Genomic DNA, 25,877 nt, shown 5'->3' on the forward strand with positions numbered 1-25,877 from the left:
GTGTCGTCTTCAGCGATGAGAGTCGCTTCTGCCTTGGTGCCAATGATGGTCGTATGCGTGTTTGGCGCCGTGCAGGTAAGCGCCACAATCAGGACTGCATACGACCGAGGCACACAGGGCCAACACCCGGCATCATGGTGTGGGGAGCGATCTCCTACACTGGCCGTACACCACTGGTGATCGTCGAGGGGACACTGAATAGTGCACGGTACATCCAAACCGTCATCGAACCCATCGTTCTACCATTCCTAGACCGGCAAGGGAACTTGCTGTTCCAACAGGACAATGCACGTCCGCATGTATCCCGTGCCACCCAACGTGCTCTAGAAGGTGTAAGTCCAACTACCCTGGCCAGCAAGATCTCCGGATCTGTCCCCCATTGAGCATGTTTGGGACTGGATGAAGCGTCGTCTCACACGGTCTGCACGTCCAGCACGAACGCTGGTCCAACTGAGGCGCCAGGTGGAAATGGCATGGCAAGCCGTTCCACAGGACTACATCCAGCATCTCTACGATCGTCTCCATGGGAGAATAGCAGCCTGCATTGCTGCGAAAGGTGGATATACACTGTACTAGTGCCGACATTGTGCATGCTCTGTTGCCTGTGTCTATGTGCCTGTGGTTCTGTCAGTGTGATCATGTGATGTATCTGACCCCAGGAATGTGTCAATAAAGTTTCCCCTTCCTGGGACAATGAATTCACGGTGTTCTTATTTCAATTTCCAGGAGTGTAGTATCAAACATAGGCCTTAATTTAATGAAGAAATTTCTGAGAATGTAAGGTAGAGAAACATGGAAAGTGAGAAAACCGGAACAGAATAGAATCGAAACATTTGAAATGTGGTGCTATACAAGAATGTTGAAAATTAGCTGGACTCATAATATGACGGATGAGGATGTTCTGGGCAGAATCGTAGAGGAAAGGAATATGTGGAAACACTGATAAGGAGAAGGAACAGGATGATAGGCCATCTGTTGAGAGATCAGGAAATGACTTCCATGGTAGTAGAGGGAGATGTAGAAGGCAAAAACTGTAGAGGAAGACAGAGATTGGAATACATCCAGCAAATAATTGAGGTTATAGGTTGCAAAAGGTTGGATGAAGAGGTTGGCACAGGGGAGGAATTCTTGGCGGTCCGCATCAAACCAGTCAGAAGACCGATGATTCGAAAAACAAAAAAATACATACAGCCTGCTATATCACCGCGTCATGCAGTGGAAAACCTTTTACAATCTAATAATGATCAATGTGATCCAAACTGACTGCTGGTAAGTAAATAGTTTCCGTTCAAGCAGCAGCTAATCCAGGTGATCATGACGTTCTTTAAAAAATACGAAACTAAATTTTTCGGAAGTTGTGATAAGGTTAAGTAATGGCGACTAGAAATTCGTTTACTTTTAAGGTCCTGCGAAGACTGGATGACCGTCATGAAGAGGTTTCGACCTGTATTTGGAACAGAAACTGAGGGAATTGGAGAATTTCAGGAAAATTTGTTCTTTGTCTAGCAAAAGGAGCCCATTCTAAATGTTGTAAAATGGAGGCAGGAAGCAGATAAAAATAAAAATGGGTTAACGCCGCAGTAGTAAATTTCTTTGACAAACTTGCCCTATGGAAGCACACGAAAAAGTCCTCTTCTTCGATACAGCAGCAATACCTGTAAATTTCTGCGTAACAAGCGTGCGTCTTTCTCTCAAATAACGGAAAGAGAGTATAAAAAAGACAAGCACCTGTGGGCACCGCACGTAGGACGCAGTGTCGTGAATAACGGCACCTGGTCGCGAGTCTGCAGGGGCGCATTCACGGGGCGGACCAGGCGCGCTATAAAACTCGACGTTTCCAAGAGCCGCATAGAGAATCGCGGGGCGCCATTAAAAGGGCTCGCATACGCAGACCGGGGGCGAGGCCCGCTCAATGCCCGCTGCGTAAATGGGCGTGCGGTGCGTCTTGTCGCCGCTGAGGTCCCGCGCGAGCACGCACGCACGGTTACACGCCGATGCCGATGCAGCAGCTTCTGCACGGCTTCTTTCATTCTTCTTTCTTTTTTCCGGCGGCCCCCTCGGATGCCGAAGGGAGCCTTTCATCGCCAGCTCGGTCCCCAACGACTAATTAAGAAATTAAAATATCTCCGACAGCAATTCCGGCGTTGAACCTGCAGCTTGACGCGGTTCATTAGCTAATTGGGCCGAGCGGCGGCGGGAAATTCGCCTCTCGCGACCGGGCGAGAAGGCGAGGCGCCTGGAGGTGCCGACATGCCGCCTGCTTCGAGCGCCACGCGGCTCTCCTCAATCAAAGGGAGCGGCCGCGCTGAGTGGTAGCCTGCACGTTATTCACACGCTCCGGCTCAAGTGCTGCTGCTTAGCAGCACAGAGCACGCTGATTTTACGCACATGTAATCCTGTGTTCGGCAATTACACTTCACTCATATCAACACCAAGTAAGCCGCCGCTAGTTACAGGGCGGGCGCCGCGCTACACACGAGCTGCATTACCTTCGTGCTTAACCGGAGAATGAAGTTGTGTGTGCTATATCCCACACCTCTAATCAACGAGAACTAGCTGCTGACCGGTGAAGAACGTACTGCAACAAGGATAGAAGCTGAAGCAAAGAATTAAAATTTGTACCACATGCAGTACTTGAAACCGGGTCTCCCACTTACTAGATAGATGTGCTAAGCACTACACCACCTTAGCATTGTGGCTACCACAGCTGCACTGACTATCCTAGTCCATCGCCCTCCCTAACACACACTTCACTTGACAGCTTCCTACTGACAATTCACGGGGGAAAGCCGAGCGGTCTAGCGCGCTGCAGTCCTGGACTGTGCGGCTGGTCCCGGCGGAGGTTCGAGTCCTCCCTCGGGCATGGATGTGTGTGTTTGTCCTTAGGATAATTTAAGTTAAAAAGTGTGTAAGCTTAGGGACTGATGACCCTAGCAGTTAAGTCCCATAAGATTTCACGCACGTTTGGACATTTTCAAGGGGAAAATTGGCTGAAGGTGTGGACTGAAGTTTGTCTTAGGGAGGGCATTGTACTGGGGTAGTCCCTGCAAGCAGTTATTCTGCTTGGAATTGACAGATATAGTTGTTGGATGCCTTCTTGGGCGATATCGTGCCGAATTGTGTCCAACTAGTGCGCTAGATCGTCAAAATCCAGAGTTGGTTGGAGAGTCCTGTCCATAATGCTCCAAACTTTCCCAACTTGGAAGAGACCCGGAACCTGCTGGACGAGGTGGGGTTTGGCAAGCATGAAGACACGCAGGAGAAACTCTCACCATGTGTAGGCGGGCGTTATCTTGCCGCAATGTAAGCCCAGGATGACTTTCCATGAAGGACAACAAAACGGGGCACATAATGTCGTCGACGAACTACTGTGCTGTAGGGGTGTCGCGTATTACAACCGAAGGGGTCCCGCTATGAAAAAAAAAGAAAAAAAAAGGGGCAACCGCAGACTATGTGTCCATAATGGCGGGTGACAGTCTGTGCTTGGTATTCTGCGGCTGCCTGGGGCGTCTTGAGACACGTCTTCGCTGGTTACTGCGGCCCAGTTCGAATAGGGCCTCATCACTGAAGACAATTCTACTCCAGTCGACGAGATTCCCAGGACGACGACGTACGTGAAGCACTTTATCTTGAATAAATCATCCAATTCCTCTGAAATTGTGTCATTTGTTTGTCTGTACATGTACATCACGTCTGCCGATTTCCGACTTATTCGCATAATTCCTTCGTGATTCATCATTTTCTCTTGGTCTTTAAGTGTATGGGACAGCATATGGAATAACAGAACATGGATAGAAGGCTGGACCATGTCTGTACTCGTTGTGAGAACTGCAGAACCATTTCATTTATTTCAAGTTCTAGCAAGATACTTCAAAATGTCATCGATGAACATCTGAGAACGTACTTAAATAAGGAAATATCACCACAGCAAGCTGGGCTTGTGTACAATAAAGGAACACGAGAGCAGATTCTCAATCTCAGACAGACAACTGAAAAATGTAGAGAATTCAGTATCACTTTAGTTCTTTGTTTCTTGGACTATAGCAAAGCTTTCAGCTGCGTGCGACGGAAAGAAATGTGGAACGTGTTAGCAAAAATGGACGTTCCTGATCATCTTATTACTCTTATCAGAAATCTCTACTCTGACAGAAGGCAATAATCAGTCTTTTTGAACCACGTAAACGAGTTAGATAGAGGTGAATTCTATCACCAGTTCTACTTAACGTCTATAAAAAATACATTATGAGTAAATGCCTTCGCGTCTGGGCTGGTGGGTTCCCAACTGGAGGAGGAATAATCAATAATTTAAGTTTTGGTGATGACACCATGCTGCGCATAATAACAAGCGGAAATGAGGGAAGTGCTGGACATAGTTGGGAAATAAAGCGAGGAACTTCAGTTCCCAGTGAATAAGAAAAAGACCAGATCACGATAACTAACAGAGGTGAGTCACTACCAGCTACTAATCTGCTATTAGAATATCCAGAAGTTGATCACTTTGTTTACCTGGGCCCAGTGGTCCACAAACAGGGTGGCTCTACACAGGAAATACAGCGTAAAATTGTTTCAGGTAGGGATGCTGCATCGAAGCTGACAGTGATTTTGAAAGACCGAACACTAACCAGACATACAAAATTGAGAGTACTGACATCTCTGGTGTTTCCAGTTTTTTTTTTTTTTTCCAAGTGCGCTGAAATGTGAAAAATAACTGCAGGAGATCGCAAAAGAAGTCTTGCTTTTGAGATGTAGACAAATAGGAAGTTGCTAAGAATATCATACATGGACAAGTGGATCAGCAAATCAGTCCTTCAGAATCTGGGATGGAGAAGATGTTGTCCAGAAGTTCTTTGGTCACATAGTTCGACGACAGGAGTATAACTTGGAAAAGATAACAATCCAAGGAAAAAGTTTGCAGGGAAGACAACGGAGACAATGGATAGACAATATAAAGGAAAAGCCACACTAAATATTGGGTCAGCTACTCCGAGACGCAGGAGATCAGGAACAATGGAGACAGACCGCTAAGAGGATTGTTTGATGGATCATCAACTTTCAACTATGAAAGATAGAGTGTTGATGTTCCCACACCCGATATCCGAGTGCTATGGATATACAGGGTATAAAAACCTACTTGCTTAGTTCCTCTTGTGATAAGTAGCAATTTGCCAACAAATTTTCTCTAGCGAACTCGATCAGCTGCCACATTTTCACATCCTACCAGTTTATGTCCATGCACTGAAGATACTTTGCAGAAATTCGTTTCCAAATGTTACAAGGTCTTTTTGTACTTCTATATCCATCCGTTGTTTTATGTAACGCCGGCCTGAGTGGCCGTGCGGATCTAGGCGCTACAGTCTGGAAACGCGAGACCACTACGTTCGCAGGTTCGTATCCTGCCTCGGGCATGTATGTGTGTGATGTCCTTAGATTAGTTAGGTTTAAGTAGTTCTAAGTTCTAGGGGACTGATGACCTCAGAGGTTAAGTTCCATAGGGCTCAGAGCCATTTGAACCATTTTTTTTTAATGTAATAATGCTGTTTGGGATTCTTCGATGTTTTCAGCATTTCATCATTTCAAACATGGTCGCAATAACTGTGCTTCAATATTCACCGCTAATATCGTTCGTGAAAACATTGAGCTTATTTGCCGATATTCCTGGCATCTCTTAGATATAACATGCATGCATGGCTGTCGGTATGATGATAGAGGAATATATCCGAAGTTTTATGGACATACTTACAAAGTTCATTGTCATATACTTAGAATTTGTTGGAAGACGGCAGAAGCTTTTCCATGTCTGTATCTGTGTTCCAGTTAAGACAGATACGGTTGCCGAGATATGGAAAGATCTTGCAGTATCTTCTTTTGCACTATAGTCTGAGTGATACATTTTCACTTTCATACACATTATATTTGTCTTATCATCATTTGTTTTTAGTCCCACAGAACTGGCAATTCCATCCAGCTTTGGTATTCATTAGTCGTAAACTCTGTGGCGTTCCTGCCACAAGAACGATGTCATCAACAAAATACAGATCTGTAAACCTAAACTGCTCATTGCAACGTATGTTGGACTCGTCCATAGTTTTTTCCACTATCAAATGTATGAGTAATATGAAAAGCTAGAATCAGATAATCAACTGCGTCATTCCGTATCTCGGTTTCACGTCCGCAGTCTTGTATTCACTGCGTGCTGCGTGCACGCGTCCCGTGGTTCTTGTACACCTGAAGATGGGCCTATGATTGCTCAAAACTTGTGCTTTTGAACCAATAAAACTATTTACAACGGAAGTGGTTGGTTGTCTGATTCCACTATGGATCTCAGTTGCGGATTATTCCTACCAAATGTTACGCTATTTGAAAAGGAATGGTCACAAAATGCTTGCTTGTCTGATGCCTGTTAGGATGGTAAAGAAAGGGGTGTTCTTATCTTCTGTTATTATTTAGCAGCTCGAGTTTAGATACATGTTTCTGGACGCGTCTGCAAAATTTTAGTGTGTTGAGGATACAAAAAGGAAAATTCTTTAATGCGACAAAAATGTCACAAGAGCTTTATTTCTCTGCTAGGTGTCCTTGGAAGATCTTAACCCTAGTGATGTTCAGAGACGATATTGTCTTTGTTGTTTTAGAGATATTGCTGAAAAGGTAGTCCGTTTCACTAAGGCACAACTGGCATCTGAATGTTAATGATTGTCTAATACGCTCAGAATAGCCAGTCGTTGGCTGCAGCTTTAGCCAAACGGGCAACCAGCGCTTCTGGTGAGTATTTCCGCGTCTCGTACACCAAACTGTTCATTGCCCCCCTTCAAAAGGAAATACATAGGAGGTCAGAATGTCTCTGAAAGAATATTCATCACACGGCAGTCTTAACACAGTCACTGTAAACCCCTTAACTCAAAACTTCCATGGGAACTTGACGGGGAAACAATGCACATGTGACATTTTTGTCACATAAAAAAAATTTTTCTATTTGTCTCCTCTAAACACTCTAAAATTTCGTATATGAATTTTTTTTTTTACCCCTACGTAATGAAATGGGCCCGGATTTTTATGCCAAGTCTTATTTTTTTCGTAACTTTATGATGAACTTTACAACAGTTTATGCACAAATCCAAATATTACAGTGTAAAAGAATGTTTTCTTATTGTGTATAAAAATCATATTTGTACCTTTTTTAGTAACAGCTCATATTTTGGCCACTTTTGCCATACTTCGGCTAACTTTTGCGAAAACTGCAAATATTGGTTGTATCTTTAAGGACACAAGCATAAATACATGAAAATGTTGCTCACACGACAATGTTTCACGTGATATTGTCACAAATAAACACAGTAGTTACTACAAAGCTTTGTTTATCAAGACCACAGTAGACAAGCAGCGTAACACACTAGTCTATTCGCTGACGTAAGACATAGTTGCGCTGGTTCGACGTGACCTCTCGAAGTCAACAAAGGCGGCTTCCGAAATAATAAATTTCACACACGTGCTACGTGGTCACATTATTCATTTTGAATACAAACTCAGTCTAGTTCCACGTTCCACATGCCGTAAGTAAAGTGCTCCAACAATACGATGTTTCGAGGTTTCTATTTGTGGTTTTGGAGGCAAGTTCTTCAACACTGACAAGAAACCGTGTGAAGTTAGTGCAGAAAAACACTTTAATGTGCAACAACTCTGTAACACCGCCGTACACAGCAGCTGGGCGAAGAGAAGTGTTGCCAGTGACAGCGGACTAACGCTGTTATTTGAGTTTCGTGTCCATCTTCAATCATTCTTATGGTTCGTGTATCTTTTTTTTCCACACACGTGAAGACATTTAAAAAATAAGTGTTAGTTTCAAACACTGCAAATGGCACTCACAATTTTTCGGAAGTAAATATTGTGTTAGGCCTATATAGTATATAAAAAGGTCAACAAGAATGTTCTTAAATAAATTTATATGAAGTCATATTTTATTTTTAAAGCCAAATATATATAAGTTTTAGATAATAAATACTTGCACATTTCGCTGTTTTAAAGTCATTAAAATCCCAGTCATAATAATGAATTTGTTCCTATTTGTGAATTACAGTTGATAGCAACCAGCCCCTTAGGCCAAATCAGTTTCTGGACGCGACGCCCATTTTCAGTAGCCTGCAGCTGTGTAACCCGAAAAGTAACCCGGTAAATAAATGTAACGTATTGAGCATATGTAGGCGAAAAGATCCACTACTATTGGATACACTATTGTTGACGAATCACTGGCAACAGTAGCTATTGTAAAATACGTAGGAGTTACCGTCCCGAGCGAACTAAAGTGGAATGACCACTTAAACTACATAGTAGGAAAAGCAGTTTCCAGGGTGAAATTCGCTGAGAGAATCTTAACGATATGTAATTCGTCCATAAAATAAGTGACTTGTATAAACACTTGATCGACCGATTCGTGAATATTGCAGGTTTGGGGTAAACTTTTTCGATGTTCTCTGTCGATTCAATCAGGTAAGGATCCCATAATCCACAGCAACACCGCAGCAGGACAGCAATGCGTAGTGTAGGCAGTCTCTTTAGCATACCTGTTGAATCTCCTAAGTGTTCTGCAGATAAAACACAGCCTTTGGTATGCCTTCCCTACAACATTATCTACGTGATCGCTCCAATTTAAGCTGTTCGCAATTGAAATTCGTAGATATTTAGTTGAACTGATAATCTTTTTTTTTATTTGTGTGATTTACCGTGTAACCAAAGTTTAACGGATTCCTTTTAGTACTCATGCGCATGAACTAACAACACTTTTCGTGATTTAGGGTCAACTGCCGCTTTTCGCATCATACATATATTTTGTCCAAATCATTTTGCAGTTGGTTTTGATTTTCTGATGACTTTGCTAGATGGTAAATGACAGCATCATCTGTGAACATCTAAGAGGTCTGCTCAGATTGTCTCCCGTATCGTTTGTATAGATTAGGAACATCCCGATTATATTCTGGGGGAGTCTGCTCCTTCGTTTGCAACAAAGTTAAAGTGAGGCCGTACCCCTGCCAAGATGAACATTACAATAGTCAGCCAAATAAGGTGACGACGAAAAAAATTGGTGGTCGGTAACCACCCACTGAAAGTGCACGAGCTAGCAGATGTCGTAGGCATTTTAAAAAGTGCTGTACACGCATTCTGACTGAAAATTTGAACATGAGAAAGCTGTTCGCTAGATGGACGTGAGCATGTTTCAGTGTTTGGCGATGTCTCGCTGCAAAAGAAACGAGTTTCTGCTTCGATTCACAACCATGGATGAAACATGAGTCCACGACTTGGCATATGAGACGATGGCACAGTAAAAACAGTGGACTGAAGGAAGAGAATTAGCTCCAAAAAAGGCGAAGACAGTTCCATCTGCAGGCAAGGTCTCGACAACTCTTGTCAGGAAAAGTAGTGCTAGAGGAGGATGTCCCCTTACAATCACAAAATATTTCTTATGTTTTATTAGGCTTTAAATACTTCGTTAGTAAAGGGTGATAGGAGCTAGTTACTGAAGATACATTTTTCGAGTGATCCTATTCTCCCTCGAAATTCTGTCTTTGCCTCCGTTTTCCAGCCTTTCTGAACAATCGAGAAACAGGCAAAGAGAAGCAGACAACAGAAAATACTTCTTAACCTATAAAGAAACCTCTTTAATAGTCGTGGGAAGCAGATATAATCGATGTCGATGTTTTCGCCCGCTGATTGGTATTACAAACTTGACACGATCCGTTCGTGGCTGACTCGGAAAGTTCTTAGCAGCGATTTCTGCGCAGTGCTTGTCCGCTTAGAAATCGGGGAGCCTAAAGTTTGCGCAGACCGATGCTGTGGCTAGAGGCGTGTTCCGGCTACAGCTTCAGAGCGCGCCCTTGCTTGCCGGGGAAGGGGAATTTCCTGCTGCTACTGCTGCCATTACACCGAATTTCCTGCCTCTGCCATTAGGCTGCCTGAGAGCATTGCCTCTGCGGAACTACTGGCTAGCTTTCAGCACTTGTTATGTACTCCTACTTCTACTTCTGCATTAAAGCTCCATCTCACGATTTTGCAGCATTTCTCGTGATATGCCAAAATTTGCGAAAGTCGAGAGTAGCCCCGGTATAAGCAGTTTACTAAAGGTTCCTTAAAACATTTTCCAGATCATTGTGACTAATACCCCAGGTTTCTTACACTACCTGCTCTCATATATACGAGAAAAATTAAGTCACGAAATTTCAACCCTGTATAGCTGATGACAGTAGGAACCAAAATTACCAATGTTGTGTAGGTCGACAACGCACCATTTTTAAACTACGGAAACGTGGCGCCACGCGTTCCGATTGGCCGCGAAATTGCCCTGTTGCCGGATGTACATTAATAAAACCGACAGACTGCAGCGATGGATTTCTGATTGGAAATAGAGGAAAAAGAGTCCTAGGATCACGTGTCCAGAAATACATCGTTGCTACGATAGATAGCGCTGACGAATGAAAGATCGTCTGACCATGTACAGTATGGTCCTTGTGTATTGCAGGCTGTGTGAGTGAGGCAGCGTACTGTAAGCATCAGATAGTATTTTAGTACGGCCAAGTAGATAGAAACCGTCGAGAAGCGGCATGGCTATACCAAAACAAGTACCCTCACCAATCACATCATGCAATATTTCAAGCCCTTTTTATTTGTTTTTGTGATCATGGGTCCTTTCTGACAGACAAATGTGGAGGGAGGCGGAGAACTGTGACTACACCAGATTTGGAGGACCTGGTTCTACAGGATATAGAGACAGCTCAACATCATCATCTCCGGACGTTGAAAAGGACGCGGAGCCCTGTAGCATGGCCTGCTAGGTCACCGGACTTAACCCCCATGGATGTTTACATCTGGGGGCATCTGAAAAGCGTTGTATATGCTGAACCAGTTCCTGATGTCCAGCCCCTTCAACAGCATGTTCATGACGTCTGCGAAGCTATCGGGAGGGAGGCCGGAACGTGCAAAAGAGTGCAGCAGTCTATGATGCGACGTGTGAACGCTTGCACTGCATCGCTTGGAGGTCACGTTGAACATCTGTTGTGACGTGGATGCAGTGCAGCTCTGTATTGTGTTCCGGGATGATTTGTTGTCGTTGCACCCACACCGTTCATTTCTGGACACATGTTCATAGCACCTTTTTTCCTCCAATTCCGGTCAGGATTCCATACCTCCAGTTTGTCGATTTTATTAATGTTCACTCTATGTATTAGGCAACTTTGGAAACTACCTTGTTGTAGTGGATCTGATATGAGGCTTATGAGATGAATTTTTGGCTTCTTGATATGTCTAATGCACGATTTTTATTTTGGTTGTGTGTGTGTGTGTAGGTCTCACTAAATTGTGTATTTTAGCTTATTACGAACTATAGTTGAGTGCTGTGTAAGGTATCTTTAGTGGCGTTCACTTAACGTTTTCCTAGCACTCGTTCATAGTTTTGGGCGGTTATTAGATTGGCATCATAATTTTCAGGATACGTCACTGCACTTTCTGTTAGCAGTTGTGACTTGACGGGACTGGTCGACCTAAATTTACGAAGTGCAAGTGACCGTGTAATCAAATGGTGATGTAAACTCGTTATGTTACACAGAATGAAGATAATTTTATTAGGTAACACTGATTAATTCCACATATGGAATTCTGAGCCGAAAGAATGAAATTAAAGTTACTCAGAAGTAACAAAGCCATACATTGAAAAAATGCATTGCTCCCACAAGTATAAAGTACCAATATTGTTGAATGTACGTATGCATGGACCCAGACACGCATACAGTTACTCGAAATACAATGGGCGTCCAACCCATGGAATCTGCATAATATTGGAACAATTCTGCCCCCAACCCATGATCGTCAGCTATCAATTTCAAGTCTAGATTCAAGGCTTATTTCAATGTAGCTGTTCACTGCTCGATGAAAAAAACGTTTATCTGTCCTATCCTGCAACGGAATGCTGCCAGTTTTGGCAAAAATGTGTGCCTGTTTTCCTTTACTTCCCTCAAAATGAACTGTCTGTTTTCCCACGGCTCCGGACAGCTCACAAACTGTCAGTCAGTGGAACAATGTTTGTATGTGCTCCACTATCTTGTGCATATTCGTTGGAGGTGATATCCGTAAATGTGGCTCTAATGGCAGGCTCTCTGACGCACTCACCGAGGCATCAGACTAAAATTGGCAAAAGGAGTTGAAGATTTATTGGTGGCTACTTGGCCAGCACGCACGGGTGGCCGGCCGCCTCTTAAGACTGGTTTGCTCTGATACAGTGGGATCATAAAGCAGCAAGCTGTCAAACGCACGGCCTCTAATACGCTTTTAACTGCCACTGCAGCGTAGAATTACAATGAGCGGTCTTCGGGGAAATTTCTTGCATTGTTAGGCTGCGCAGGTCACGCATACCCGTACTTATAAATCATTCCGCATAAGAAAATGCTCTCAGTCTCTGCACACGTTGCGGCGCAGATAATAAAGATTACAGTAATGGTGGAATGCCGTGCTCTTTGTGGGTTTCTCTGGTGTGTCTAGATAATGACAGCGCGGTGCCGAAGATTACACAGGAAGCTACACCTTAATTTCTGTTATTACTGCCTGATATAATTCAATGATCTCAGATGTATGCTTTTAAATCAGTCTGGACGTTTCCAGTTTCACTTGTACTTCGGAGTTTATACCATGCTGAGACGTGAAATGGCATGAGATTATCAAATATTGTAGCACTGAGGGAAAGGAAATTTGTGGCACAACTTGACTAAGAAAAAGGATAAGTTGTAGGACACATCCTGAGACATTAAGAAATTATCTGTTCGTTAATGGGAGGACGTGTGGTGGGCAAAAATTCTAGAGGGGGACCAAGGTTTCTACAGTAAGCAGGTTCGAATGGATATAGGCTGCAGTAGCTACAAGGAGAAGAGGAGAGCGGCACAGCATAGACTAACTTGGATAATTGCATCAAATCAGTCTTTGAACTGAAGACAACAACAACAATAAGTAATTCATTCGAGCGCTATTTACTCCAGTTTCGTTGAATACTGTTGAACAGCATTGTGTTCAAAATATACTCTAAGAAAAAAAAGAAACGATGCACCACGAAGGAATTGCACGCCAGATCATTATCCGCATGGCGCGTGACAGTGAGGATGATATCCTACAGTTGTTGGGGGCGTCTGTAGGGACGTCTTTGTTGGGCATCGGAGCTCAGTTCGAAGGGGGACTTATCACTGAAGATAATTCTACTCTAGTCAATGACATTCCAGGCCTGATGACCAGAGAAGACTTGTCTGGAAACGCCACGAACAATGATGGACACCAACCTGACTGTCATCCGCCATACGGCACGACAACCAGGAGATACGGTCAGGGGTGCCATTTCGTATCAAAGCAGGACCCCTTTGGCTGTTATCCGATGCACCGTTTCAGCACTGCGATACGTTGACGATATTCTACGTCCGTATTGTTGCCCTTCATGACAAGCCATTCCGGGCTTACATTTCAGCAAGTCAATGCTCGCCCGCCTACGACGAGTGTCTCTACTGCTTGTCTTCGTGCTTGCCAGTAAGGTCATCTGACCTCTCCCCAGTTGGGGACGTTTCGCACATTATGGGCATCGCCTTCCAACCAGATCGGATTTTTGACGATCTAGGGCGCCAGTTGGACAAATCTGCCACGATGTCCCTCAGGAGGACATCCAACAAATCTACCGATCAATGCGAAGCCCAATAAGTGCATACATAAGGGCCCGAGGTGGATCAATGTGTTATTGACTTGCTCAAACCTCTTTTTCCTGAATAAATCATCCGTTTTTTTCTGAAATCATATTCATTTGTCTGTATATTTAAGTCGCATGTACCGATTTCCATCCTATTCGGATAATTCCTTCGTGGTGCGTCGTTTTTTATTGTCTTGGAGTGTAATTATCTCTTCTACGCTAGTTTCAGTCCCAATAGTCTGTGATACACTTCTGAATTCGGCTGGAGGTTAAAACACTCAGTAAATAAATTGCTTTTGAGTATATCTACATTATTTATTTACTACTTAGAAAGACTAAAAACGCATCTCTTTCTGTGTTGCAACGCCAGTATTGCAACGTCGATACCATTAAAATTTTTTTGGCGTACCTCACACACTCATCATCAAGGCGACACAGTACCATTTAAGATGTTCACTGACATGTAACTGCAACATTACCGTGATATTTACTAGCATCTGTATCATCACCATCATCATCACTATCGACTGTTTGATGACGTCCACTGCTGGATAAATACTACTTAATGACGTTTCCGTGCATTATGACCACTTTAATACTACATACGTCCATACTTATCCGGTATATAGGCTACCCAGGTTGTCGTCTCGATCTGTTCTCTCTTGTAATCCAGCAAAGGACTTCAGTGTTCCACCCATTCGTCTGGCTGCATGACACGCCCTTCTACGTTTCATTCAATCACACTCGTAACTGCGTTTTCCATTCCAGTTCGTTCTCTTACCCATAGGTTTGTTATCCTGTCTTTCCTCGTAATTCCCAACATCTGATGCTCAACAAAATCCAGTGACAGACGCTGGAAGAGAGGCTTGTGCATCACTTAGAGGTTGAATATTGAAATATTGAGAGATTACATCCCAAGAAAATTCGGGCAACATATTGGTTCCTGCCAACGACATCTCCATCTATGTGACTTAACTGCAATTCACAGCCGGCCGAAGTGGCCGTGCGGTTAAAGGCGCTGCAGTCCGGAACCGCAAGACCGCTACGGTCGCAGGTTCGAATCCTGCCTCGGGCGTGGATGTTTGTGATGTCCTTAGGTTAGTTAGGTTTAACTAGTTCTAAGTTCTAGGGGACTAATGACCTCAGCAGTTGAGTCCCATAGTGCTCAGAGCCATTTTTTTGCAATTCACACATACGTGCCTGGCAGAGAATTCATCGAACCACTTTCACACTGTTTTTCTACTTTCTCACTCTCGAACAGCGCGCGGAGGAAGTGAACACTTAACTCTCTCCGTGCGAAATCTGATTCCTTTATTTTATTATAGAGATCACTTCTCCCTCTTTAGATGAGTACCAACACTCGGAGGAGAATGTTGGAGATTAAATTTCGTGAAAACATCTCGTCGCAATTAAAAACGCCTTGATGAAAAACGCCTTTGTTTCAATGATTGCAATCCCATTTCCCTTACCATGTACCTTTTTCCCGTATTTCTCGGTAATACAGAACGAGTTGCCCTCCTTTGAACTTTTTCGATGTCCTTCGTCATTCCGTCTGGTATTCCCACATACATCTCGAACAATAATCACTAAAAGAAAAATAGAGAAATTAGATGCGATGTAAAGCTTCAAAGATAGTCATTTGTACCACGCGCCATTTTTGAACAGAACTGAGAATGATGGAACACACAGTGTTACCAGAACTACTGTCCGCCAAACTTTGACTGCCATAAATCACGGAAGGTGACACACATTGAAACTGAAATCTACAATAATACGAGTAGATATCCATCCCACACTGGCACTAGGAATTATTCATAAACCATCGCACAGCTTGAAAACGATGGAAAAGAGCCAGTATTACAGCTGTGCTTAATTTTGTCTAACGTCACACTTTTCTACACTGCACTTACAATAAAGAAAACCAACACCACTAATTTTTTGATAGGATAGAATTTTCGGACTGCGATAGATGCACTCAGATCTTCGCTAACTCGGAAGATTACTTAAGACATGCGGTCAAAATATCAGTTTTCTTTACAATTGATTGCCCAAAACCGACCGTATAGCTCATTTGTCTGTCACTTGACTGGTATACTGTTGCAAGGACGCCAGATCTTGTCGACTGTATCAAAGTAATTCATATAGCGAGAAGACACAGGTTATGTGAGTTTCTGCCATCTACGCTTCCATTCTGGGTCATGGGGTATATGAGGAACAAAATTTCCATCTTTAACGTGATCTTTCGACAGGAGCGAGCTGCATGTGGTCTCAGGTCTAAGAATTCACTGATCTGCTGGTAGAACACGTATCTCTCTCTCTCTCTCTCTCTCTCTCTCTCTCTCTCTCTCTCTCTCGACTAGTTCGTCCTTCAGTGACGCTTTAGGACCCGATCCGGGCGAGGAGCGTTCGTGACAATGGTGTCTTCTCATCTGAAATCCATTTAACTATACTAATATGGTGGAGAGATGAAGACAGTCTTCTCCAATAACCGGAGATATATATTTCAGTACATCCAGAAAAATTAAAAGAAACATTGAACATCGCTCTCCTTTGTTTCACTGTAAAGTCACTTCGTCCTAACTGTTTAATGGCTCATCAGAACTGATAGTAGTTCCAGTTATTAAATACAATGCCTGTCAGGCAGATCTAAACATGCAGAAAAGCGTATTGTTACACCTGAAACTGCACCTGAGAACACGATATGTCTCCCACAGTATCCTGTCGTACGGGAGGCACTTAGTATCAAAAAAATAAAGACCAGAACGTAAGATTACTTTACACCTACTGGCACCATGTCTATGCCATGTCTGTTCTTCAAGACATAATGAAATTCATACGCAGCAATAAATATTTTATCTGAATGATGAATAACAATGATGAATAACCCTTGGTTATTGAATGACGACGGTACTACGTATTAAATACAGTTTGGCAGAGCCGTAAGTGAATATCAGCAACCTTCCAGTCCTCCTGCGGTGCTTTCATTTCATCGCAGAGGCAATTCTTTTGTTTCCACTTGGTTTGATTACATTAAGGAAATCGGTTTCTCCCGCGCATCCCTTGGGACTGCAGGATCGGGTGGGGAACTCAGGCCGCAAAGCATGCTTAAGACAACTTCTTCTCAGTCGTGTGTTACCGGCACAATATGTCCTGAATATTTTTCTTTCCCTCCTATGGATTCTCCCTCTCAGCAGACTTCAAAGGAAAGCTTTCATCAACTCTTCGCGATTTTTTTTTTTTTTTTTTTTACATACATACTGTTCGTATACGAGTGTTACACGAATAAATCCAAAACTTCTTGCATTTATTTTTCTTGATCTCAGTGCTTACACGAAGAGACTTTCCTTCCTAAATCTATGTATCGGGGATTAATTTGCCGTTTCGAAAAGTTTTCAGTAGAACTGCCCGAAGACACAGCAGTCACGAAAAACTTCTCCATCGTTTCTGAATATTAGCTCCAAAAAAAAAATATTTATAAATATTTTAAGCAGTGGCTCGCTATCCGAAAGTGTCTCAGTCCCTACTTTATAGTTTATGGAGTAAATACTTCGGGGGAAAATATGCTATGATTTTGTAAGAGCCATTTCTGAATGTTCTGATTGCTCTTTGTAGCTCATTAGTAATAATCTTACCACAAAATCAAAATGACACGGACACGCTATCTCCTTACTTGCCTTGCCTGGACAGCAAAACGTTTTCACATTGACACTGCGCTCAGGAATGAAACACATACATCATTACCACTGTAAAGAACTGATGATGGCCTACATTAATCAGTGTGGACAATTAATAGGCTAGTTCCTTTAAAAACGAAGTCAGTCATTCTTCTCCCCTTATCGCAACTAACGATCCGTCGCTAATGACCTCTATATAGAGACTAACTAAAATTTTCTTTCTCCTTCAGCACTCTAACAACGAAATACCTTGTGAAATGGGACAAAACAAGTTGCCATTAACACTCGTGACTGCGCTAACGAATATCGGTGCGACGAAAGACAGGTTTTTGTAAGCGGGCAACGAGAAAAGTCTGCTCCTGTGAGTTGTGTTTGACCTCGAAGCTGCCTGTGAATAACGAGGCAGACAACATGAACGAAGCACGCGAGGTAGGAGAGATTCTTGCCGAGGCTTTAGACGTGAGGCTGTTGTTGGCGTATCAGCAGGGAAAGTATGCCGGGGAGCACATTCCACGGTAGGGGGCACATTCTCAGCTAGTGTCCGTATACGAGCGTTACGTAACGGATACTGACTTCCGTGAATGTGTGAGAGCCTGTGTCGCTCCAACTGGAATTTGTTACTAAGTTTCCTCTCTCGTAGTGCGTTTATTTCCTCTATCGTCGCTTCTGGAGAGAGTTCGTTACGCTTTGTCGGATCCTAGGAGGTACATTCGTGCTTCGGTGATCTTCAGACAAAAATGCACATAGGAAAAAAAAAAAAAGGCTCACCTCTTTCCGAGACGGCTGCAGCACTTGGCCGGAAGAGTGAGCAATAATCAAGAGCCTGTGGTTCCAGGATGTCCATCGGTCCCCACTGTGTAGACACGCGTGCGAAGTGTCTGCGCAGGTGTGCGTCCGCGAGTACTTTAAAGGCAAATTAGGGACCTCACTTTATAATTTCACCACTTTGTTATTGCACGTGGCTTTCCGTTTGCGTACGGGACGTTTCTCTTCTACAGGAACTTTTATTAAAAACGATGCCTTCATTTCGCAACTACGAGAGTTAGATAAGAAGGTAATACCTAAATAAAATGTAACCACTATTTCTGCCTCGGTTTCGCAAATTCCCACAACTAACCACATTTTGTTAATGAGAACGAGATGATTGAAGTTTGCAGTTTCGGGGGCACTCGGGAATCACGTTTCCGAGAACAGGAGCCTATCACACGATGATTACTCTCGATATGTCTTCATGTCTAACGCAAGGACAAGATTTAAACAAAAAAAATCCTATGAAACATAAATATTTCATCGCAAATGAGTTATTTTTGTTGTAAGTGAAAACGGTTTCTTGATTTGAAAATTCTCTCGTTCCCCCTTCCCCCTCCTTCAATCCTCCAGCCTCTTTCCTCATCCTCTCACCCCATTTTGCTTTAATTTTAGGAAGCTTTCCATCTCTTTCGGGCACATGAACGTCATAAAGAGTCGAATCAAACTCCAGACGCGGTCGCAAGTTGATGTTAGAACCGAGAAATGGTCCCAAGTAGAAATTAGAATGTTGTTTATGCTTTTTTATAAAAAAATTCCTGTTGTTTCCGAATTGTATTCGATAGAATACCAAAGCAAGTTTAGTTTAATTAGTCCTTTAATTATTAGGATGGTTGTTAACAAAATTCTGATTCATGGTCAGTATCTTAGTCAGCTTTCTGGCTACCTGTTGCTATAAATATATCCTTATTTTGCTGTTAAATGTTTAAATTTGATGAATAATATTCTTATTTTATTTCATTAGCATCGCAAAAATAGAATAAGAACGCATGCAGAATACATTCCGAAAATTACTGGAAACCACAGGAGAAAACATCTTTACCATAAAATGCTGTGTAAACGTTTCAAAAGAGTAAGAAGTATGTTTCTGTTCGACTGTGGAAGAAGACACACACGGACCTACAGCTAAACGCCAATAACTGCCACTACCCATCGAAATGTAAATCTGTGCTCACCACCCTGGTACACAGAGCGCTAGCCGTATGCGACAAGGAGAGTCGTTCTACCAAGCTGCCGCATCTGCGAGAGACCTTTCGCAGAAACAGCTATTCGGAAACTCGATTAACACTCGCTCTCCAGCAGAGAAAGGAGAAGAAATAAAATGACGCAGAATATGGAACCTAGCGCCTGGCGTGCCCTCCGTACACAGGACCACCCCACAGCCAAAACTGCCAGGATAGTAGAGAAATAGATTATATAAACCATTTTCCTCTCAACCGTAAAAATCGAGAATATGCTTAGTTCAGTCAAAGCCCAGCTATGACTACGGGCCCCTGGCTTCTACAGAATCAGCTGTGAGTGTGACGTACAGTACATCGGCCAGCCACAGCGATGCTTCATATAGCGGTTTTCGGAGCAAAAGAGTAGCGTTCGCCTTGGCTAAACAGACAAGTACGCGGTAGCGGAGTACAGTTACAACGAACGACACATGTTGTTTTTCAACAGACAAAGGTACTGTACCGCGCCAACGCGTTCGGTCATCAAGGAGGCAATCAAAACACGATTACATGATGGTTCAAATGGCTCTGAGCACTATGTGACTTAACTTCTGAGATCATCAGTCGCCTAGAACTTAGAACTAATTAAACCTAACTAACCTAAGGACATCACACACTTCCATGCCCGAGGCAGGATTCGAACCTGCGACCGTAGCGGTCGCGAGGTTCCAGACTGTAGCGCCCAGAACCGCACGGCCACTCCGGCCGGCCAAGTACATGATCTTGTCAACTTGTGCAGCTGTTTCCAACTGAGTTCCGGACGGTATGTGCTCTAGCAAAAATGTGTTGCGAAAGCTAATGATGTGAAAGCGGCGTAGGCAGTGGACGGAATAGACAGGACTCGATGCACAGACATCCGCTCAACCACACCATTGCCGCTGCCCCCCCCCCCCCCCCCCCCCCCACACACACACCCAAAACCTGAGACGGCGTTGCGATAACAGGACGACACGACTCAGCTAATAAAGCGAGAACATTTCATCAACAACGACATGTTTTTATTTATAAAAATAATTGCAGTATTAGTGTTGCTGATTATCAGATACATATATCTCAATGTGTTACATAAAGCCGGCCGTGGTGGCCGTGCGGTTCTAGGCGCTCCAGTCCGGAGCCGCGCTGCTGCTGCGGTCGCAGGTTCGAATCCTGCCTCGGGCATGGGTGTGTGTGATGTCCTTAGGTTAGTTAGGTTAAAGTAGTTCTAAGTTGTAGGGGACTAATGACCACAGCAGTTGAGTCCCATAGTGCTCAGAGCCATTTGAACCATTTTTTTGTTACATAAAATGGAGTGTGTTTGGTAATGAAAAACAGAAATAAGTTAAATAGATACAATTTTGATTCATGTTGTCCTCGCAACGCCGTTACCAAGATGATAGAGTCAGAGCATTCAGTTCGCAGTACTTCACATTTGCTGCTCAGTGCATGATACGACTGTTAATACTACGTATTGGGGCGCAAGTACATGTAACTCACACAGTCACTTCGCAACGACGAAAGGCTGCACAGCAACAAAACACCTTGTCGCTGACTTATCATGTAATTCCTTGCCTGATATCAAATTAAATGAAACTCTTCGCTTGTTACTTTTTTTACACAGACATTTCCTTACTTTTTTGTCTTTAAGAACGTCCATTTCAATCATTTGTCTCTTTTGCAAATAAAAATCAAGGTTTGACTGAATTTGGCGTAATAGAAGATAGGAATTTGCGTTCGCAAGTGTTCTGACATAATCCGTTTGCTGTCTCCCTGTTTCTGGCGTGTCCTTAGACTGCTGTCTCCTCATTGATTTTCGGGGTGAGAATCTCTCCTGCAACATGAACAATGTGTTCTTTTGATGTCACCGTAATTTGTTTTCATTGCCCACGTTGGATCTTTTTCATTTGTTTGTATGTGGTTCGTATTTTCTTTTAGTACTTCTATTCGTTGTTTGCAATGTCCAGATTTTGCGCGAAAAATACTAGATCACCTTCGAAAGGAAGGCAGTTGAATTTAAGCCCACTCGCTTGATAGCGTAACATGACGCCGTTTGGGATATTGTAGAGACTCATTTTTATCTACCAGTCTTGAGTTACCTTCTGTAGGACACAATCAGACATAATTGGTGAAAATTCATATTCTTATTTCAGTGCAGTTTTGTTTTCAAATGGTTTAGATAGGTCACCAAAACCATCACTCTCATCATGATGATGACGATGATGTTGATGATGACGATGATGTTGATGATGACGATGATGATGACGACGATGACGATGTGATGATGATGATAATGATAATAATAATAATAATAATAATAATAATAATAATACAGCAAGCATATTATTAAAGATCCCAATACCACAACAGATAAATGCAGACTTTGCAAACAACAAATAGAAACAGTAGATCACATCACAAGCGGATGTACAATACTAGCAAATACAGAATACACCAGAAGACATGACAATGTAGCAAAAATAATACATCAACAACTTGCCATACAACATAAACTAATAAAACAACACGTTCCCACATACAAGTATACACGACAAAACGTACTGGAGAATGATGAATACAAATTATACTAGAACAGAACCATTAGAACAGATAAAACAACACCACATAACAAACCTGAAAGAAGAAATTAACACAACTAATCGAAACATCCATACCCAATACAACAAATATACAGAAGAAAACAGGAGAAAAAATTGAAAAATACATCCAACTGGCTGAGGGAGTCAAAGACATGTGGCATCAGGATAAAGTTGACATACCAATTACACTATCAACTACAGGAGTCATACCACACAATACCGACCAGTACATCAACGCAATACAGCTAGATCCAAGCGTATATATACAACTACAGAAATCTGTAATTATTGATACATGTCCAATTACCCGAAAGTTTCTAAATGCAATGTAACATATACCGTACAGCTAAAAGGAAGTCACGCTTGATCAAGGTCCGCGTCACTTTCCATTTTTAACCAGACATAACGTCTGAGAAAGGAAAGAATAATAATAATCTTTGTTATTATGTATTCTAGTCCTGAAGGCCCTATATTTACCAGTTGAAATAAATGCATAAATAACAAAATTTCCTCAAACTTCCAACCATGCCAAGACAATGCATTCGCATTAATGCATAAATATACTGTCAAAATTATCAACATAAGGCATACTGTGACCGGAGATAAAATATCCTTCCTCCAGTTTGAAGAGTGTTGCGCTTTGTGGTTTACAGACTGGCGAGCGGGGCTACCTGGAGGGGCTGGCTTCGCGGTACGCGGACCTGTTCAACACGCACTACGGCGACGTGCTAGAGCACCTGGACGAGCTCCGGCGCCGCGAGTGGGACGAACTGTCGCCGCGGATGCGCGTGCTGGGCTCCGGCGGGGGGGCGGGCGCTGCGGGCGGCACGCCGGCCTCCACGCCGGACTCGAACCCCAGCCCTCAGCAGCTGACCACGTCGCTGTCGCAGCCCATTTACGTGCCGGGCAAGTACCAGCCGTCCAGCTGCCTCAGCGACAGGGAGGAGGACGAGATCTACGGCTTCGGCTACGGCGTCTACGGCCGCCAGGTGCTGCAGCGGCAGCCGCCGGCGCACAAGGTGCTGCTCTCCCCTCAGGTGCCCTACCAGAGGTGAGTCACACTGCGTAGTCAGCTTTTCCTGTTTTGGAAGATAAGCTCGCCGAACAAAGTATCGATCAACCACTGAAAGAGAACATGGGTTTATTTGGCCCTGTAGATGGCGTAGAACCCTTACCAGGCGCTCATGTTGTGCAAACTTACCTCGTGCATTAGAACCTTCGTACAAGTTTCTCATTTCAATTGCTATTCCGTAGAAAGTGGTGTAGTTGACGTACAATGTACTGGTCAAGCATTTCCCCGAAGACTGCACTAGATAAAATTAGAATTACATTTTAATAATACATATATATCAACGGGGACAGATGAAAATGTGTGCCCCGACTGGGACTCGAACCCGAGATCTCCTGCTTACATGGCAGACCGTCTATCCATTTGAGCCACCGAGGGCACAGAGGATAGCGCAACTGCAGGGTCTATCTCGCGCACGCCTCCCGGAGACCCACATTCTCACCTTGTATGTCCACACACTCATTACTCGTGGAAGACATTCTTACCAAGTCCCGTAAGAGTTCTGGGAATACGTGTGCATCCGCACAGAAGTAGGTCATGGCCGGTGTTGCCAGAACTACGTACTTACACGGATATGGTGTCTGTTCTTTCGGACATGTCCCAAAGAACAGACACCATATCCGTGTATGCACTAGATAAGGTGATCCATTCTTTGATTACTTTAGCGAATCGGCACGTACCATTTCCTCCTTCCTGTTATCTATGAAGCTCTCGTAAATGGTGTTCCCAAATGCAGATCTGATACGCGCTGGATTCTTCGGAAGACCAGTGATTCTTAGTGGTGAGTGTAGCTATTTTCTGTGAGATAAATTCCGGGATGCCATTCTGACGCGTTTATTTTCAAATGCAAGACTCTAGTCAATCTGTACACTTGTTTGCCCACTGCTTGAACACTGCTCACCAGTGTGGGATCCGTACCAGACAGGGTTGATAGAAGAGAGAGAGATCCAACGGAGAGCAGCGCGCTTCGTTACAGGATCATTTAGTAATTGCGAAAGCGTTACGGACATGATAGATAAACTCCAGTGGAAGACCCTGCAGGAGAGACGCTCAGTAGCTCGGTACGGGCTTTTGTTGAAGTTTCGAGAACGAACCTTCACCGAGGAGTCAAGCAGTATATTGCTCCCTCCTACGTATATCTCGCGAAGAGACAATGAGGATAAAATCGGAGAGATTAGAGCCCACACAGAGGCATACCGACAATTTTCTTTCCACGAACAATACGAGACTGGAATACAAGGGAGAACCGATAGAGGTACTCAAAGTAACCTCCGCCACACACCGTCAGGTGGCTTGCGGAGTATGGATGTAGATCTAGATGTTTTTCCACTGACATGCACTGAGTATTCTCTTTCAAGGTGCAAGTCCCCCTCTACGGTACAGGAATTGTGCGCACGGGGAGGAAAGGGTTGGCCCTAACACGTGTACTGTAGTTGTGGCCCTGATCAAACAATAATGATTACTAATTAGTAATGGGGACTATCTGTTTCTGTAATGAAACAAGGGTTACAAATCACGTACATTTATCGGCTGTGAGTTCTATGGTTGCTCAGAACAAACAAGAATCAAACACTCATAATGTGAAAATGAGTGCATATAAACCTTTGTGGATCTTCCGAGAGAAAGGACTGGAAAAGTTCTCAAAAAATAAACCGAACGAACAACAAATCGTGTTAACTGACTGCTAATTGCAAAATCAAAATGTTGGTGATGGTGGCGTCGGAAGGTTAGTAAGTAAAGAGAAATAGAGGCCAGTGAGTAAGATCATGGCCGAAAGATCACCCAGCCTTTTCGGACGCCGTTTGCTGCTACACTTTTGCGGGAGACAGACGCTGTCATGGCGTGGCCCTCTGCTCGTGAATCCACTACTTCTCTCGCGGTGATTAGTCTGTTCTCTACGCCTCTCAACGACCAAGTGTATTTCCTATGGCTACCGGTGAAGAAGTGCGTGATACATAGCTGTCCTGCTCCGCCTAAACAGCGCTGTTGGCCAGTCTGAAACCGCGTATTTTATTTCACCAGTCTGAAAACTCCTAACACTTTCGTTCTGGAAGGTTCAGAGTCACTTTTTGAAAGATTCCAAACGCCGACCTATCCTAATTCCTCCTCCCAGAAACTTGATAATGACACCCTATGGCACATCGCCGTTCCCGAAGTTTTCGGGTGCCGTCCTATCAAAGGGCTGGATACAGCCTGAGACGTTTCACAAATACCGTACAATATTAACAGTTTAGTATCATAAAAGGATTCCTTTCACAAAGTTAAGAAGTTCCGAGAGCATGGTAAAGCCGAATATCCTACCTGGACAGTAACTGATTACATTCTATTGGCGACTCTCACATATGAACAGGCGCGGAGTATGTCCTGTCACCGACTGCGAGCTTGGTGCACTCCCGAAATCTCTTGCTTACCTCGTAATACTTGATAGCCCTTCGTATATCTTCAATAAGTTAAAATTATTCATTTTTTATTCAATGTACAGGTTAACTACATTGTGGTATTATTGTCTTAATGCACTGATGAACCGTAAGCTGCTCCTATTGCCAATTACGTCGAAAAATGACTTCAATCATTAATATTTAATGAAGTAAAACAGGCACTTCAAGCCAGAACACCAGTGGTTCCCTTACATCTTTACTGCCGACTAAGATCTGTTCTCAAGTCTCGTGTTCCCCTCTCCACTCCTATGATTCACAATCGCACAATATGGCCTGGTTGCTACATCCACCTTCATGGGGACCGACTTCCTGGTCACTGCCGGAATTTTCTGGGCACTGATTATGCAGCGAATTGACTTCGTAAGATTTGAAAAATAGATCTCTTAAAATAACGGAGACCTCA

General features: G+C 43.5%; 1 protein-coding gene across 1 annotated transcript in view; it reads left to right on the forward strand.

The window, feature by feature from the left end:
* Positions 1 to 25,877, forward strand: part of LOC126449168 (SAM and SH3 domain-containing protein 1-like) — a 438,055-nt gene that overhangs the window by 78,633 nt on the left and 333,545 nt on the right. The window contains exon 2 of the mRNA XM_050091015.1: positions 22,621 to 23,018. Within this exon, the coding sequence (XP_049946972.1) occupies positions 22,621 to 23,018 (398 nt within the window). The remainder of the gene's footprint in view (positions 1 to 22,620; positions 23,019 to 25,877) is intronic.

This window comes from Schistocerca serialis, chromosome 1, assembly GCF_023864345.2.
Source record: "Schistocerca serialis cubense isolate TAMUIC-IGC-003099 chromosome 1, iqSchSeri2.2, whole genome shotgun sequence".
NCBI lineage: Eukaryota > Metazoa > Arthropoda > Insecta > Orthoptera > Acrididae > Schistocerca > Schistocerca serialis.